An 18,005-nucleotide genomic window follows, 5' to 3' on the forward strand; every position below is an offset into this window, starting at 1 on the left:
ATGGTAAAAGCTACACTACTTTGAGGTCAGCTGTACTTCTTGGTAGTTAGCAACTGTTGCACTATAATGCACTTAGCCATCACCCATTTATAGCTTGTTTAGTAGATTTACTAAAAGCTTTTGCAAGCATCAGAGACAAAGAGGTCACGGTATTGTGAGTTTGGTTGATAAATGGCTTTATTTGGCTTTAGGGGAATATCACTGAATCAATTAGCAGCCATACAGTTAGTGTCAGCGCTCCTCTAACCATCTCTGAAAACAGTGTTGAAATGCAGAAAATGTGAGGACTCTTTTAAGCAGTCATGACAGGCCCGGCTCCAATCATGAACATGTCTCACCTTGAGAACAACACCCTCACCCACCCTTCCAACTGTTCGGCCCACCCGGAGGGAGGGTCCTATGGCCCACCTAACATCTTAGAGCTGGAGCCAGGCCTGAATCATGATTAAGGCAATTACATACATTTTTATACACACATCAAGCAAATATATCCCACCCCTCATATTGTCAAGCTCCAAGTGAATCAGGCCATGCAAATTTAAACTCCTCTTGATTAATTCATTTCAAGTTTTAGGATCACAACAGATTAATAATTGGCACCATTCATACAACTATTTTGTCCCATTTATTTTTTTAAATCTTACTCTCCCCACTTTTCCTCCTACTCAGGGGCTATTCATGAAACATTCTTAAGAATAAAATTATTTTTAAAGGAATAGTTCACCCAAAAATGAAAATTCTCTCATCATTTATTCACCCTCATGCCAGTCAAGATGTGCATGACTTTCTTTCTTCTGAACAAAAACAAAGATATTTAGAAGAATATTTCAGCTCTGAAGATTCATTCAATGCAAGTGAACGGTGGCCAGAACTTTGAAGGTCCATTTATCACATAGAGGCAGCATAAAAGTAATCCATAAAATTCCAGTGGTTTAATAATTGTTTTCTGATGCAATCCAATCGGTTTTGAGCGAGAACAATCTTAAAATGTAATAATTGATTCACTATAAATCTTGACATCAGAAGTCTCCTTGGCGATCGTGTGATTTCAAGCTCGATGACACTTCCTATAGCACCATCTAGCACTCTGCGCATGCATCAAGCACTAGGAAGTGTAATCGAGCTTGAAAATGTGATTGTGCCTTATGAATGCAAAGGCAAGATGTACAGTGGAAAAGGAGAATTTGGTCTGTTCTCACACAAAACCGGTTGGATCGCTTCAGAAGACAATGTTTAAACTACTGTCGGATGGGCTACTTTTATGATGCCTTTATGTGATATTTGGACCTTCAGAGTTCTGGCCACCATTCATTTGCATTGTGAGAACCTACAGAGCTGAGATATTATTCTAAAAATCTTCATTTGTGTTCTGCAGAAGAAAAAAGTCATACAAATCTGGGATGGCATGAGGGTGAGTAAATGATGAGAGAACTTTCATTTTTGGGTGGACAACTGCTAATTTCTTCTTAGTTTCTAACTTAAATAATGTGGCGGTAATAGCCCTTCACTAGATTCGCTACAGTCTGAATCAAGAATTCAAATGTAACCCTCCCAACCCTGCTGATTACGTGCATTTTAAATATTTTAAATTAAATTATTATACATATTCAGCATTATCTATAATATGGCACTATCAATAAACCTGTGTAAACTTCAAATTTCTCTCACGCAAATCACTCGGAGAAGCATCCTAATTTGCCAAAAACCTAAAATAAGTGTCCTAACTTTAAAAAAAACACACTGACCCCACTGGGTTGGTCTACTGAGGCGGAATGCTGTGTCCTGCCAGACACGGGCGTAACGTTGTTATGGACCATGCGCGACAAGATTAAGCCGCTGTGCACCGACTCCAGGATGCAAGCAGGGTTCGATTTGGGGTGGCTGCCGACCCATGCCACCCTTCGGGCCCCGCCCCTGTTAAGACGTTGCGCATATTTGATTCAGATGCTTGTTAAATAAAACAAAAACAAACACACTGTGGTGTATCGTAATCCTCTAATTATGGCATTGAGAATTTGGTGGTAAAATGTTCTTCGTTGTGATGAAAATAATGTGACAATGCATAACATATTAATTGCCTTTAAAAATAGGCTTAATTTTCTTTTTGGGGAAAAATTGGACTTGGTCATGTTTTCATGAGATGAACCCATTTATAAGCAAAGAACAAAAGGACAGTGATAGACACAGGAAACTATCTTTCTTAAAGAAAGCCATGTCACCGAGGGCAGACAGTCGGAGAGCAAAGACATAGAGGGAGAGAAAGATTCACTTACATTTTTTTAGATCTGCTCCATTATGAATGAATCAATCAAGAGGAGGTTTTTTACGAACATAGGAAGGAATAGAGGGTTATTAGCAGCAATCGTCTCTAAAGCTTTGGAATCTCTAAATGTGTAATAGCAAAGGGGTTATTCCATACTACAGATGCACAATGCACTCCTTTCTCCCAAATGTATACTCTGAAACCCTCACCAATAAATCCGTACATTTGATCTTTAATCTCTTTCCCATCGTTGAACTCCATGCCACCACACTTGCTGGGCTGTGACCAGTGCAATTAAGGAAAACAGGAACATCGAATAGATGAACCGAAGAATGATTGGATGGACATATGAACTACTGAAACTAGTGTTTAGCTTAAAAATAATACATGCTGAGAATGGAAAAGCATCTTTCGCCTATGAGCGAATCAATGAAATGAGCTTGGACAATTACGTTCCTGTGGGTATAGATGCCATTATATTGCTGGGAGAAATAGGAGACGTGGCCTGTCCCTGTACTTGGCTAGTGACATACATTCAGGACTTGAGTGAAGCTCTGCTGTATATAATATATACAGTATACGGTTTCTCTGTGGACAATTACCTCTTCCGATATCCAAACTCACTTTTGTAGCACCGAGAGGTTGAAACCAGCAAACTTGGTCCATTTTGTGCAAGATACCTTTCATTTGGCTTGCAAGACATGACATTCCTTTATGCTGTCCTGCACTATTGGTAATAAGGACACATGAACACAAGAGCTGTGTCTGAAACATAAGAAAGCTGCCTTGCTGCCCAGTCAGTCAAATACTTAACAGATAATGTTTTTGCATGAAGGAAACTTGCCTAAGGAAACTGATTTCATACCATTTTCCATGGCATCATATTGTCATGTCTGATGATCTTGAACAAATTCGTGACATTTAGCCATAACCAGGGGCGCATTAGGAATTCTTAGGGCCCGTGGGCTGACCGCTCACCAATTGGGGAGAATAGGGTGGTGGATGCCGCGAATGGGACCCCCTGGAAGTTGTGGGCCACTGGGCTTCAGCCCATGTAAGCCTGTGCATTAATGCGCCCCTGGATATAACCGAGGGATTACTAATAGAGTATTATAAATTGAATCATAATTCGATAAAATGATGACAATGTTGAAATCTATGAACTAATTAACTTTGTTCAACCACTTTTATTTTTCCACCAATCACTGAACTGCACGCACAGGATAGTGGAATCTGTGATGCCTTCAGGTAATTGCCAGATGAAAGTATTTTTGTAGAGTAGAAAATATGTTACTCAAAATGTTTGGATGTGTCTTCTTCTGTACATTGTTTAAAAATGGAGGCACCATTTGGGGTTCTTCAGAATGTCACCCTTTTCGTTTTCGAAAGGGTCCCTTGAGGTTCCCCAAAGAGTTCTGCCAGCAACAGGACCACACAGGAAATGATACCGACACCTTATACCAAATGTTCCGGTACCCTGAAAAACGTTATTCTGTCGAGTTGCTGACAAGCGGCATCTCACATCAGACATTTTTGCATCAATTCAAATATGCCTACGTTCCTATACCTTCAACAACTCTTCCAGCTTCGGCCAATGAAGCAGTGCTTCGAATTTCGGTTATCACAGAACAATTTCAGCTGAAGAACTTTCGACCTATTGTCGTCGAATTCACAGTAACATCAATGTGTTGCACCCCAAATGGTGCCACAAGTAATTGTTACAATGCATAGTGATTGCAAGGGCAGCATTTCTTTAGGTTTCGGACACAACCTAGGTATGACTAGGCTCTTTGTTGTCTTTCCTTTTCATTAACGCTAACTTTCTCCTCTTTATCTCTCTGCATAGACCCTGGTGTATGTCTTGAGTACTATACAGAAAACTACCAATCCTCCATTTTTGTATTTTCATTTCTATTCTATTCATTTCCGGCAAAGGAAAGCAGTAAAGTTGTTTACACCTGTCTGATGACTAATTAGCACCTGTGATCACCTAGTGAAATGAAAGTGAAGATGAGTAGATGCTGTGTTTGTATATGTGAGTTTTTGTGTATGTGTGAATGTGGCAAAGGGACAGAGAGGTAACTGAGGGGTCCAGACAGATGTGTGAATGATTTGCAGCAGTGGCGGGAGCATTGATGGTAAGCAAATGGTTACTTGCTCTTGACAGCAGGGGCTTTTTCGCCCTTGTTATTGTCCCCCTTCTCACTCTTGCTATCTGCCTTATTGCTATCGCCCTTGCTATCACTCTTCTTCTCCTTCTCATTCTCCTTATCTTTCTCCTTCTGTTCCTTTTGGTCCTTCTTCTTTTCTTCCTTTTCCTTCTTGTCATCCTCCTTTTCCTTCTCTTTCTTGTCCTCCTGTTCTTCCTCCTCTTCTTCTTCCTCCTTATCACCTTGTTCTTCCAGCTCTTCATCTTCCTCTCCATCCTCTCCTTCCTCTCCTGCCTCTTCCTCTCCTGCCTCTTCTATCTTCTCTTCCGTCTCCTCCTCCTCCTCCTCGTCTTGCTCTTCCTCTTCTTCAGGTTTAGCTCCACCCCTCCTGTAGGTGCTCAGGGCATAAGTGCGGCTTGACGGATAAGAGTAGGCGGACTGCAACATGGCTCCGCCCACAGAGCTTAGACGGAATTCTTCACCTTCCAACAGCTTCCTGTTGTAAAGACCAAAAAGTCAGTTTAGCAATCAAAAAATATCAGACATGTTATACTGTATGCTGCATGTTAAATGTGCTGGAGGCAATTTCAGCTGTTTTGATAACTTTGTCTATTTTGCATACTTCAATCACATGCACTTTTGCAAACTCCGCCTTCTAAAGAAATGTTAGCAGGTTCATTGTCACAAACCCAAACACACAAATAATTCACAGGCAGAGAGTGTTTCTGATGGGCTAATAAACCTTCGAATTGTCACAGAGACCGGTGTGATTCCTCAAGACACCTTTTTCAGTGATATATGTAAGGTAGTAGTAGAAACATTTTATGCATGGTAATCCCAAACAATGCTGACAGCAACTTTAAAACATTAATAATGTATCCTGGTAAATCTTTTAACTTAAATGACCATTAATGCCCAAACATCTAAGACCAACTGATTAAATAGTGAAAATGGTTCTGACCTGTAGGCAGCAATCTCAATATCCAGTGCCATCTTGACATTCAGCAGGTCCTGGTATTCACGCAGGTGGCGAGACATTTCACCTTTAGTGCTGTGCAAAGCAGATTCCATCTGCTGAATAGTATCCTACAGGACAAACATAATTTTGTATGAACTGACAATGCATCTCCAAACACTATAATGATTATTTTCATCTGAAAACACAAATATACAAAGTGTCTTTTATGTATAAATAACCATTTTACATTGACCATATTTATATTACTGTATATTTATATTATATTTCTCAAACATATAGGCCTTTCATCAGTGTTGAGTAAGTTACTCAAAAAAGTAATCACTACAATTTACTAATAAATTCTCCATACATTGTAATGCCTTCACAGAAACACAACAGACTTTCATGTTTTAAATGTATTCTACATAAAAAAAAATATTTTAGAAAAATGAATAATCCAAGTAATGTAATTAAAAATTGTCAACAAAAGAAAAGTAAACGTAATTAATGATGCACTATGGCACTTTATGCTCTCTAGCGACATCTGTGGTTGAAACCATATTGCAAGCAATTTGCGGAAGAACACTTTATGTGAGTTGAGTTTCGCTGACGTGTGATCATCATGACTGGGAGATATTCAGAGTCGACGTCATAACATGCTGTTTTCATGTTGATATCACGTTATTCTATTAAACATTTAAAACCGAAATATTACTTGCTTTGATAGCTAAACAACAATCGTATTCACATATTTTGAATGGATTTGACACTTATAGCACTTTTCTGACACTACACTCAAATCACTTTTACATTGATAACAAACCACTACCAAATACCAGTATTATATTAATATGATCATTCAAGTATCTTATCTACTTTTAATGTTTGTATCATACTACACTTATCAATTTAAGATGTGAAACTTGTGATATGGCTGATACGAGCTCAATGGAAGACTTTAGTATTTTATATTATAGTTTTAATAAACTTCACCGGACAATGTAGATACATTGTGATTGGTTAGCATAGCACACAAGTGTTGTTCGATTCATAAAAGCATGACAAGCAATATATGCTTCAATAACCATACCAAACAACATTATAGCACAAGCATTATTGCAAGTAAAGAACTTCGCCAAACAGTTAACAGATAAACACCCATCCAGACTGTGACTGACTGAACTAAACAGCATTGTATCACCAGCCAGACCACATGACAGCTGGGTCTTTTCTGTGTTTACGGACATGACGTAATGACGCAAGGATGTAAGCCTATGATTTAATGCCAAATCCAACCCGACAGTTCAAAATACGAATTATTTTTGTAGGCTTACCGAAGTGAATCGGGGTAAGGACATTGTTCTGAACACTCTATTTTAATGTACTCAATCAATTATGGCATTTTGTTCATTTTTAACCAAAAAAATCTTCCGTATGCAGCTTTAACCTAATTTAATTTCAGCAACTGTAATCTGATTACTTGAAATGTAATGTGTTTTGACTTTGAAAAGTAATTTGATTACAGTAACTATATATAATTGGATTACACCCAAAACTGCCTATTATACTTTATATTGTAGAATATATTTAGGCCTACAAAGGCCTAAACTCTGTTTTCCTTATCCTAATGTCTAAAATAGAAACTAGTACTACAGGGGGTTTTCAAAAGCTGTTCCAGTATGTATGAGAGGTGTAAATGTAGCAAAATCAATTTGCAACCGAAAACTTCATTAAATGCACTCACCTGCAGCTCGCCAATCTCGTTGCCATGGCGGTCCTCCATGTCTGCCAGCTGTCTCTCTAAAGACTCATTGTGGGCTTTCAGGGCCTCGATCTCCAGTGTGCGCGCCTGCAGCTGTCGGCGGTACTCGCCCAGCTCATCCTTGGTTTGCTTCAGAGCATCATTGTTGCGGGCTGCCGCCTCCGTCACATTGACAAACTTGGAGTGGTACCATTCCTCTGCCTGTTGCTGGTTCTGGGAAGAGAGAGACTCGTACTGGGCACGGATGTCCTTTAAGGCCACAGCGAGGTCGGGCTTACTTACTTCCATCTCAACCGACACCTGTGCAGGGACAACACAGTTTTAAAATGAGTTGTACTAATACTAATAATGAATTCACAGATGAAGATGTGAGCCCATCTGGGAACCCAGTGAAGCCACAAAATGTGGAAACAGCTATGCTCTGTTCCTGCGATAGGAAGAAGTGATTGTTCAGCCAAATGGCTCATAGAACGTACAGAAGGTAAGACCTGTAAAGTGAGCTGGTTGTGATTTCCCCATCATATTATCAATATATTTATAGACTTATAGACCTAATAATATAAATGCCCCAGCATACTTCATACAGAATCAAAGAACTAATGGGTTTGACTTCATTTAGAACAAAATGTGACCAAAACAAAGATGTTTTTGAGTTATCCAGCTACTTTGAGTCTGACAGCTAAATTCCATTTATTCAGTCAAGATTAGACAACATGAACACACAGGCATGTACATCTGTAAAATCATTCTTATAGAGACATTTTCAAAGAACATGTCATGCTCATTTTTGTTTGTTTAAATAGTCTACAAAAGCAATCAAATCTACTCAACTACTTTAAGTGCCTATTCACTCACTCACTGTTTGATATGCTGCTTCACTCATGTGCCATCTGCAACCAAAAGACATTCGCACATCTTCCCATACTAAGATATGTGATAACAGAATGTAATCGGCACATATATTGGTCATGTATAGCATGTTATTAGCGCATAAGCATCATGAATGCAAAATGTAAACATGACAAATTACATAATATTTACTGCATATATTACATCAAGTCATATGTAATATATGAGTCAATAACAAGAGAACAGAAACCATGCATGAGCATCAGCTTACGTCAGTTACATTTTCTCCAATAGCCCATATGTTATTGGCCAATTATCTATCTTTAGTGATTTTAGGACCCCTATTTGCTTATATTCCTTTTAATATTCTTACATAAACTTTTCATTAAATGCAGCCGTGTCTCTACAAACTGGGCAAGTGGGGCTAAGCCCCCCAGAGGTGGCTCTGTTGTGCAGATTTCATGGCTTCATCATAAATCATCATATATTCTTTTGAGAAATTAGATCATTATTCAGATATGTTGCTTAAAAGCCATTTAATCATTCTCATTTGCTATGCGTGGGACTAGACCTTCATCCTCAATGATAATCAACAGAGATCTGGAGAACGTCGTGTGCATGTGCAACAAGCTTTGATCATATTTATGTCAGCTATGAGCATCAGAAGATACAGCTCTTGACTGCAGACCTGCGTAGTGAAATCCACTGGTACATTTGAAAAGCTAATTTTGTTTTCTAGCATGCTGTTGGTCAGATTAGTTAAGCTGCGATCGGTGTTGTTGATGCATTGGTTTGTATTAGATATCAATGACTGGTAAATATTGGGAGTCTGTCATTTTGATTAGTTTTGTTATGCTGTTCATTCAAGTTAGTGAGATAATATGCACACCCTTTGACGATTTGCATATTTCTGGTTTACTTTCACGGTCACTTGATCTTTTTGACATGGATGTGCACGTCTTAGTGGTGTTTTGTGCTGAGATTAAATTATTAGGACTGTTTGTGTGGCATCATGTTCACAGGTTGCCCCAAAACATTTCTTTATTTGTCATTCTCTGAAAAATGTCTGTCAAATGTCTGTCATGGCCTATTTTTTTAAGTCATATTTCTTTTCATTTAACAAGTACTAGTGCAATGAGGGGCATATCATCAATTATAATGGCACATATATGACAGTAGATAGGCTTTTATGATAGATTTTTGACTCCAATGAGCTCTATTGTGAAACTTCTACCTGTCAATCAACCGCTGCAATAAATCAAGGTTTTTAACTTTGCCGGTTAAAGCACATATTCTTCATAACTTCAGAGTCCCTGATGTGAACATTGTGCTAACTGAGCTTCACAGATGTGCTTCTCATGTTACAGTTACTCCACTAAAATAACAGACAATTCTGCTCTATACCTGATATTTGCGCTTATTAAATGCATGCATAATTGGCTGAAATGATGCAATGCTCTTATTTGTGTTTTCTTTTTGTTATTATGCAGTTTGCGCTTCATTGTCATACATTAACACACTGAAGTAATGATTGATGTATGCAGTCATGAAATCAGATACCCTCTACTCAAAATCTAAACACAAAAGAGACACACAATACCAGGTGTAAATGATGATGCTGCCAGTTAATACACATCTAATACGCATACTACAACCCGATGTCACGAAAACTTGTACATATTTTATGAGTTGGCTATTCTGTATGATTTTGGACGATTTCGTTCATATGAATTTGTACGATATCATACATATTAGCCAAATTTAGAAAAGTCGTATGCATCCTTGTAATTTCGCTGAGAGATTGTGTAGCATATTAATACTATAAACAGGGCACTTGCACAGTGGGAATGTGAGTGTACAAAGAGTTAAGTCAAAACTGATGCACAAGTTTTTTCTGTCAAAATGACAGACAGAATTTGGAATTAGTCATCAATATTTCAAAGATCGGTCAAATAATTGATTGTTAAGTGATTGTTTGTGCCCCACACTAAATAATGACACTGAGACGCCGCTGATTATATGTTTAAATATTTGAATGAACATTAACATTATAATAATCTGATAAGCATTATCCTATAATAAAGTTACTAAAAGTTATTACAACCTGAATATCAAACTTTTTTATATTAGGGGCCCCTGAGTTGGCTGAGAGTCACTGGGTCTGTAAAGGCTGAAAATTCCATCTTAAAGCTTCAGTAAACCAAATTGTGCGATTACTTACATTATAAACTCTTTTGATTTTTGCTGATTTCTTAACCTTTGTGCGTGAAAATAAAAGTTACTCAGAGGTCCTTAGAGGACAAACATTTCCGTGCCAAAAACTGCCATAATAATATTATATATTAATATTATTTTCCACTTTCAGTTAGTTTAATTTTCTACAGTCCTGATCATAACTACCAAATATTCATTCATTTTCAGGGTTTTAACCCTTTAAATGCCAGTTTCTTATGAAAAAAAAAAAAAACACAAAAAAGGGGGATTTTTTGGGGGGATTATCGCAGTCTGTGATTTGTCAATGATTAGCAACAACATTGATTTTTATGACTTATTATTTTTTGTGCAGTGTCAGATTAAAAAACCTCAGTACCTTAGAGGACAAAAATGTCTGTCAAAAACTGCCATATAAATATTATATATTAATAATATTTTCCACTTTCACTCATTTACACACACACACACACACACACACACACACACACACACACACACACACACACACACACACACACAGTTTGGTTTCCATGTTTTATGGGGACTTTCCATAGACATAATGGTTTTTATACTGTACAAACTTTATATTCTATCCCCTAAACCTAACCCTACCCCTAAACCTAACCCTCACAGAAAACATTCTGCATTTTTACATTTTCAAAAAACATAATTTAGTATGATTTATAAGCTGTTTTCCTCATGGGGACCGACAAAATGTCCCCACAAGGTCAAAAATGTCGGGTTTTACTATCCTTATGGGGACATTTGGTCCCCACAAAGTGATAAATACACGCACACACACACACACACACACACACACTCTCTCACTGACATCCATACCGACACACCCACACACGTTTAGCAGCATCATTTATCCAATTGGCCTGCAGTGCTCTATAAACGACTTTATCGCTGCAGGTCGCCAGTGGCTGGCGGTGAAGTCGCTAGTGGGTGTTCCCACTACTGGTTGCCTAGTAACGTTTATAAATGACATTCACGGATGTCATTCCATTGCTGTTGACAGCGAATCTCTTTTCTTGCCACTAAAAACAAACATTTTGTAGGGAAAAGACTAAATATAAATGGAATCAGTACATAAAATGCTTTATATCAAAGATGAATGAGAAACAAGGCGTGCTGTTTGCCAGAGCGGCTGTTTATCTGCGGCGAAAATGCAAATGTCGGTCTGTCTGGGTCCATAAATTCCCCGCAATCTCAGATACACCTTTCCACGCAGTAGTTTTCTTTAAAATCTCCTTGTACGTGGGAAGAGACATATCATAGAGCACTGGAACATTTCTAACAGCAAGAATTAGCCTTTCATCCATCTTTCCGTTACTGCAGGAGCTGAGAGAAAGAGAGAAGGATCACGTGAGCTCTCCCGTCGTCTCTCCTATTGGCTGTCGCTTCCGTTAGTCGCTCCAAAGTTGAACTTTTCTCAACTTTGTCGCGTCGCTGGACACGCCCACATCTAGCGCCAACGGTCGCGACAGCTCGTATCGCCGGAAGTCGCTGTGCTCGCATTGAAAATGAATGGTATTGAGTCGCTGTCGCGCGCGATGTCGCTGGCAGTGTGTACGTACCTTAAGACAGCAAACAGAAAATAGGAAAAAAGCATGTATTTGCTCCATAGGCTAAACATGTGAAAAATGGCGCCATCTGGTGGAAATATATATATAAAAAAACATTTGGCGGCTAGGGTTCCGGAACGAAAGCATAATATAATAGAATTCATAATTTTATGTTTTAATGGCACTGGCATCAAATAACTGGGTTCAGTGGAGACATTTTTGTCCTTAAGGTCCTGAGTGTAACTATTTTGTGTACACAGTGTATTATTGATGTATTATAGGAATTGAGGTTGAAATATCAAAATTCCCCCCAAAATACACACATTTGGCAAAATGTATGCCATTGGCATTAACGAAAAATTCCGAAGGTCGCACAAGGGTTACGGTTTGAATTAGTTGAATCAGTTGAAAGAAAGTGTCTCTTTATCTCTGATCCGTTTGAATTAAGTTACATTTAGAGACTTTTTTAAATGTTGTGTAGAAATAGGCTACACTCTAAAATAGCCGCATGGCTCTGAGCGATCCCAAAGTGATGCTGTCCCGTCTCAAGTACACGTCGCTCACTGCAGACACACCTAAAATCCTGCGCTACCGCATCGCTACGTTGCGAGGAGGTGTAGACGTTTAAATAACGCAACATCAACTAATCTCTTTCAAAGTATCTCCCTCTCTTTCATTCTTTATTTAGTAGCACACTATAGAGGGAAATATATATGCATATTTAGACTGAAGGGTCCTGGTGCAGTGCAGGTCTCTGTATTGCGCTCCTCAGCGCTTTTCAGTGTCTGAGCTGCAGTGCTGTAAATTCTGCCAAACGCACACCGCCCTGAATGACAATGCACATTCATGATACCAATGCTCACATAATGAGTTATTAGTAATGCATCTCTCTCTCTCTTTCTCTCTCTCTCTCTCTCTCTCTCTCTCTCTCTCTGCACGCACCTTATATTGTCATTATCATATTGTCATTCTCCTTTGGGAAAAGCATGTTTTGTCAGTTTACCTTAAATGTGCACCCTGTGGCAACATCAAAATAATTATTTATATATATATATATATATATATATATATATATATAAGTCACTGGGGTGACTTTTATAATGCTTCATAACTTTTTACCTGCGCTGCCTGAAGTGACGCCTGCAGCTCCTGTAGTTCCTCCTCATGCACTTTCCTAAGGAACGCGATCTCATCCAGCAGGGACTCAACTTTCTTCTCGAGCTCCAGGCGGGAGAGAGTGGCATCATCCACGTCCTTGCGGTACCCCTTCATGTTGTTCTCGGCCTCCTCCCTCAGACGCGTCTCCTCGTCCAGCTTCTCCTTGATGCGCTCGAGCCCCTCGTTCATCTGTACGCAGTCCAGGTGCATCTGGCTCTTCTCGTGCGTCAACTCCTCGACGCGCGCGCGCAGCTCGCGGATCTCCTGCTCGTAGAGGTCGTGCAGTCGAGACGGCTCGTTGTGACGCTGGCGCAGCAGTGCCACTTCAGCTTCAAGAACTTTGTTGTGCTGCTCGAGGTTGTGCACCTTCTCGATGAACGTCACAAAGCGGTCGTTGAGGCCTTGCAGCTGCTCCTTCTCGTTTGTGCGGATGATCTTCAGCTCGTTGGTGATGGCAGTGGTCTGCGTCAGGTTCACGGAGTCCGGCATGGACTGGAAGCCGCTGCGGCCAGATCCAAGTTTGGTGCGATAGCTTGAGGATGTGATCATGGAGGGTGGAGAAGCATAGCTGTGGTGGTGCTGGTGTCCGGAGCGGTACCCCACCGTCACACGGGACGGGCTGCTGCTGCTGCCCATGGTGACGCGGAGTGGCGCATCTCCAAAAATCTTCCTGTACGAGCTGCTCGTGTACATGTCGCCAGAGTAACTCATGTTGAAATGCTCCCTTCAAGACCACAGACTGTGTGCGTGAGGTGTGTGGATGTGGGAAAGAGACAGACGCGAGTGCCAGTCTGGTTGCCACTGGAGCATCTTTTATAGGCACAGGCATAGAGCATCATCTGACGCATGGGCGGTGGTGGAAAGGGGGAAACCTGCAACCCTGAGCAAAAAGACAGATTCCCAGGAGAGAGCTCATTCATTCAGTCCAACGTTCTGCCTTGTGCTCTTTTGGCCACTCTTCCTTTTTTGTGGAGCGTGTAACATGGAATGCCATAATGAGATAGATTGTCATGCTGCAGATAGTAAAACTGAGGAAAAGTAAAGGTCAAAAGATGTGAAGACAGTCACATCTCAATTGTTCTAGATTATTTATTTTAACTTGGATTCCTCATAATGAAGATATTTGATCATCTATCTATATTAAGTATTGTTCTTCTTAGAATAACTACTTAATATAGATGGATGGATGGACGGACGGACGGACGGACGGACGGACGGACAGATAGAATGTAATCAGTTTGCACACCTGATGGAGGATGAATGGATTAGTTAGATAGACAGACAGACAGATAGATAGATAGATAGATAGATAGATAGATAGATAGATAGATAGATAGATAGATAGATAGATAGATAGATAGATAGACAGATAGACAGATAGATAAATAGATAGATAGATAGATAGCATGTAATTAGTTTGCACAACGGATGGATGGATGGATGGATGGATGGATGGATGGCATGTAATCAGTTTGCACAACTGATGGAGTATGGATGGATTAGGTAGATGGATAGACAGACAGACAGACAGACAGACAAATATATTGCATGTAATCAGTTTGCACAACTGAACAGAGTTACTGCATGTCTTGCACAGGTATAACGTGTGTTGGAGTGAGATGCATGATATAATTATAAAAAAACATGGCATTGATGTTTTTGCCATATGCAATGCAAAACATGCAAAGTTGTCAGTATACTGTATGTAATACCAATAATTTTGTGCATTTCAGCAGAGGAACTGCATGTCTTGCATGTCTGCATGATACTGAAGCATGTTGCAGTAAGAGGGAGTGTCTAACTGTGTGTCTTTGTGTGTGCTGTAATGCGGGTGGCAGCCTGTGCCTCTGCAGTGTCTGAATACTGAATGAGACACAGAGGTCTCGTCCTGATGACCCTCCTTGATGCGGAATCCAGTGCGGGTTAAAATCAGAGACTATTTCAGCCACACTTTGGCAGTTTGCAACAATCACATATTTACCTTCTCTGTTTCACACACCTACACACATTCACAAACATGTATATTGCAGCCAAAGAGGGTTATGGATAACTTACAAAGATATCTAAGAGGTGTAATTGTGCATGTGACAAAATACATACAAGTATTGTAAAACTGACCATAAAGCTGCATCCCGTTGCACTTTTTCCTGACGTGTCATCAGTATTGGCTGTGTTGCTGGAAGGGAGGTGCAGGACTGTCACACCTTCCCTCCACACAGACTTGGGTTGAGGCCAAGGGTAGGAGCCACACCTCAGTACAAGCTTTGGCATGATCACACCACCAAACCCCTGGAGATGCTGCAGGTCCTGCTGTCTTCAATCAGCATTCGCTCTGCTGGAGAGAGACCTGAGACAGAGCATTTTCTCTGTTGGAGGCAGAAAGACTGTAGATAACTGCAGCGAGGTGAAAACAGGCTCAGTGAGGAACACAATGACTGGACAAGACCGGACAGAACTAAAACAAACTACTGAAGAGTTCATGACTGGGCCTAAAATGAGAGTTTGACATAGCGGTGAAATAATGCAAAACTCATATGTGCTATTCTCAAATACGGATGATAATTTTCTGATGTAAGGAAGCATGAACTTGCAAAATAGATGCTGAGATCTGATGACCTGAAAGTTGAAAACAAAAATAAAGGAGAAATGCATGGATAGTTATACATGAAATAGAGTAGATAGATGCTGTTTATTACATAGACACTAGGCCATAACCATATTGAGGACTGAGGGGCACCAAATGTAATATTTTAATAATTAGCCTCTGGAAAACTCTTTTTTGGTGAACAGTGTTCTGAACATTGATAGATGGATGGATGAATATTACATATGCAATTAACTTCTATCCAATTGATTTAAAAAAAAAAAAAAAAAAAAAAAAAAAGTAAATAATTGCACATATTAGCCACTAGAGGGCGGTATAGGCTCATGAAAAAAAAAACGTACTGAAAATCACATTTGCTACGCTGTGGCCTTGTTCAGGAAAATAAAAAGATTTCTGCTGTAAATTATATCCTCGACAAAATTGCAATATCATCTTATTTTTGTAAAAACTCTTGGGTAAACATGTGAGCACAATAATAATTAAAAAAAACATTTTTCCAAAGGTTAACTATAATAATTTTTATATATGTGTTTAAGTAAATAAAAAATGATAATAATAATAATACATTTTTAATTTGATTTGGAGCCAATACTTTAAGCAGCTTGATCTCATGAAATTTACGTGAACATGACAACATTTTTGCAGTACAAAATTATATGTATTACACGAATGGCTGCAGGTTTCCAGTGAAATGTCCAGCTGGGGGCGCCAATTGTACTGTAGGGTTTTCAAGAAGTGAGCCATAAAAAGTGATTTAGGAAAGTCATCGGCCCTGTCCCAAATGGCGCACTTCATGTGGACTTTCGGTCTCGTGGACTTAAATTGCGCGTGCTCGCTGAGTCTACGAGTCCGTAGGCCGTCCCATTTAGCATTTTAACGCTCTGAAGTGTGCTCAACAGCGCCCCCCTTTGTACCCTTGAAGCGGTCTTCCGCGAAGCCCGCATAGATCCAGGCTTCACGCACTTCAAGTACCCAGGAGTCCTTGCGAAAGGCCAATCAGACAACTGGTGTGAAGAGCGCTAGCCACGGACACAGACAATTGATAACATGGCTGAGAAGAAAATATTTAAGTGTAAGTATCATTATGGTTTTTATGACTGTGTACATTTTACCAGTTGTTACCTACAGTTTATACAAACATTATGGTCATCGACCAGTGGTTGATGTCTCAAACATAGTAATAGCACGCTGAATAATAGGCTGATCGCATAACGATTCATTATATAGAACCGAATGGCAGGGCTTTACTGAGTCATATGTAAGTGAAGTATGGATATTTAAACCTGTAAATTCATGTGAAACTCACGCACATTTGCATTATGTGTTAAAATTGTAATCTTAGTTCAAATGGAATGAGCGTCACCTTTCACTGGTATTGATTAATACAAGACAAGAGAAAAGAAAAGAAAAGAAAAAGAGAAAAAACGACATAAAAAAAACAAGGTACACATAAAAAATATAAAATACATATATATATATATGTATATAAAGAAAAAAGAAAATTAAACAGTAAATCAAATAATAATGACTTAATGCATTAACGACTTTTGACAAGATATATGTTTATCTACAAAGTCAATAACATTTACTTGCTTACCCTTTCCTCCGTGCATAACATCAGCATTTGTATGCATGAAAAATAATCTTGTCTTCTACGACGCCGGAGCGTATAAATGTGATTTCTCTGCATGGCAAGCCATCTCGCAAACACAATAGTAAAAACAACAACAATAGGCAGCATATTTCCCCGAACCGAACCTGCAGCTCCTGTCCAACAATAACCACGCTTCACGATCGAGTCTGTCCCAAAAATACTTCTCAATGCGCCCTTGTGGACTTGCGCGAGGGGCCCTATAAGTCTGCACTACATGACGTCACCGAAGTGTGGACTCTGAGGAAGTCCACAAGTCCGGAGTGTGCCATTTGGGACAGGGCCATCAAATACAAGCTTAACTGTGTTTTTAATTGTGTATTGAGTAGACAAAATTTCAAATGATGGACTGAACAATTAAATAAATGAATGAAAGTTATATGCTCCATGACAGTAAATAGACTAACCTTCCCAGCTTCTATATTTGATGATTTTGCACAGTGTCACAAAAACAAACTTAAAGTTATACAAAATAACAAAGGAGTTTCTCACCCTGATTCCTGGAGCTGGGCTGGCTGTCCATGCAGTTGGACAGGTAAGGGCCATTGCTGAACATCCTAGGCTGGCTGGGTGGAGGCTGACTGGGTTTAGGGGCCCCAAAGGCTCCGTACCTGCAGGCCCCAGTGCCAGTGAACTGTCCGGAGAAGTGCACAGTGAAGGCACTCAGACCACAGTGAGGGTCCTCATGGGGGTAAGCCGTACCCCAGCTGGGCTCCTGCTTGATGAAGGAGTGTGGGGCCTGTGAGCTGTTTAAAATGTAGACACAAAGTGAAAACATTTTCTGAACCAAGCACATACTTTCATGCTGCTTCTATGACTCTGTA

General features: G+C 39.7%; 1 protein-coding gene across 3 annotated transcripts; it reads right to left on the reverse strand.

The window, feature by feature from the left end:
* Positions 1 to 165: 165 nt before the first annotated feature.
* On the reverse strand, positions 166 to 17,251 carry LOC127643079 (low molecular weight neuronal intermediate filament-like). 3 transcript variants are annotated; one of them, XM_052125637.1, is made up of 5 exons: positions 17,128 to 17,251; positions 12,887 to 15,291; positions 7,116 to 7,433; positions 5,375 to 5,499; positions 166 to 4,909 (listed from the first exon to the last, which is right to left on the reverse strand). In XM_052125637.1, the coding sequence occupies exons 2-5, from the start codon at positions 13,634 to 13,636 to the stop codon at positions 4,414 to 4,416; spliced, it is 1,689 nt and encodes a 562-aa protein (XP_051981597.1). In that variant the 5' UTR covers positions 13,637 to 15,291; positions 17,128 to 17,251; the 3' UTR covers positions 166 to 4,413. The 3 variants fall into 3 exon arrangements, with proteins under 3 accessions (XP_051981597.1, XP_051981598.1, XP_051981596.1); XM_052125638.1 differs by having other exon boundaries at positions 12,887 to 15,272; positions 17,128 to 17,224; XM_052125636.1 differs by lacking the exon at positions 17,128 to 17,251 and having other exon boundaries at positions 12,887 to 15,721.
* Between the last annotated feature and the right edge of the window lie 754 nt (positions 17,252 to 18,005).

This window comes from Xyrauchen texanus, chromosome 4, assembly GCF_025860055.1.
Source record: "Xyrauchen texanus isolate HMW12.3.18 chromosome 4, RBS_HiC_50CHRs, whole genome shotgun sequence".
In the NCBI taxonomy this organism is placed as follows: Eukaryota; Metazoa; Chordata; class Actinopteri; order Cypriniformes; family Catostomidae; genus Xyrauchen; species Xyrauchen texanus.